This window comes from Lottia gigantea, assembly GCF_000327385.1.
Source record: "Lottia gigantea unplaced genomic scaffold LOTGIsca_1596, whole genome shotgun sequence".
NCBI classification, from domain to species: Eukaryota; Metazoa; Mollusca; class Gastropoda; family Lottiidae; genus Lottia; species Lottia gigantea.
In genome coordinates, this window is record NW_008707954.1 from 7891 (window position 1) to 8927 (window position 1037).

The following is a 1037-nucleotide window of genomic DNA, read 5'->3' on the forward strand; positions in this document are numbered from 1 at the left end:
TTCAGATGATCAACATCCTTACATGATTAGCTATAATGGTCAAATAAATTGGACTCCTGCATCCGTCTTTACATTTTATTGTCAGTTAGATATGACTTATTTTCCATTCGATTCCCAAACCTGCACTATATATATCATGGCTATAGATTACAGTATGCAACAACTCAACATATATTTTGAAGAGGGACCGAGATTTACAAGTAAGCAAGAAAACGGAGAATGGGATGTGATCGATTTAGAGTTACAAGAAACTCCACAGAAGGATCTCACAGAACGACCTGAACATAAAGTTCTATTAAAGTTAAAGCGCAGATCAGCTTTTATTCTCTTGAATGTATATTTGCCAGTAATAGTCCTCTCTTTTTTAAATCTGGCAGTATTTGTAGTGCCCGCGGAGTCTGGTGAGAAATTGAGCTATGTTTTAACAGTACTATTGTCCTTAGCTGTATTTATTAGTGTCGTGAGTGGTATGTTACCTACAACATCTACTAATATACCAATAATTACCATCTACTTATCACTGCAGCTTCTAATAAATACCGTATCGGTACTTTTAACAGTATACGTCATCAGAATACATCATAGATCTGCAGACAAACCGATTCCATCACACCTGCAATTCCTGACACGAATCATGAAGAAGTCAGCCAGTAATAAAATTGATCTTGGTAGTTCTGACGACAGGATCAAAAATTGGAATATCGTGGCATTATCAGTTGATAAGTTGTGTTTATACATTTTTACAACCATTGTACTTTCTTCATGTTGTGCGTTGCTATTTATCATAGCAAAAGACGAATATTAGCAATTTAGCAAATATTCAACAGCTTAAGATCAAAGAATGTTGTCCAGTAAAATATCAAACTATATGCAGTTACATATACATGAACATCGTTTCATGTTGCTATTACGGCAGAGTACATCGTATTTTCCGTGTTTTTTTTGTTGTTGTATATTTTGACATTTCTGGAAAATCGTGGATTTTGTCTTATTGTATTGGATATACCATCCAAGACCCCAGAATAAGAAGAGAACAA

General features: G+C 34.6%; 1 protein-coding gene across 1 annotated transcript; it reads left to right on the forward strand.

Annotated features, from left to right (window-relative positions):
- Positions 1-4: 4 nt before the first annotated feature.
- On the forward strand, positions 5-805 carry LOTGIDRAFT_146961 (hypothetical protein; the record flags this gene model as incomplete). Its single annotated transcript, XM_009050942.1, has 1 exon — positions 5-805. A coding segment is annotated over one exon (801 nt), but the record flags the coding sequence as incomplete, so codon positions are not given.
- Positions 806-1037: the final 232 nt, after the last annotated feature.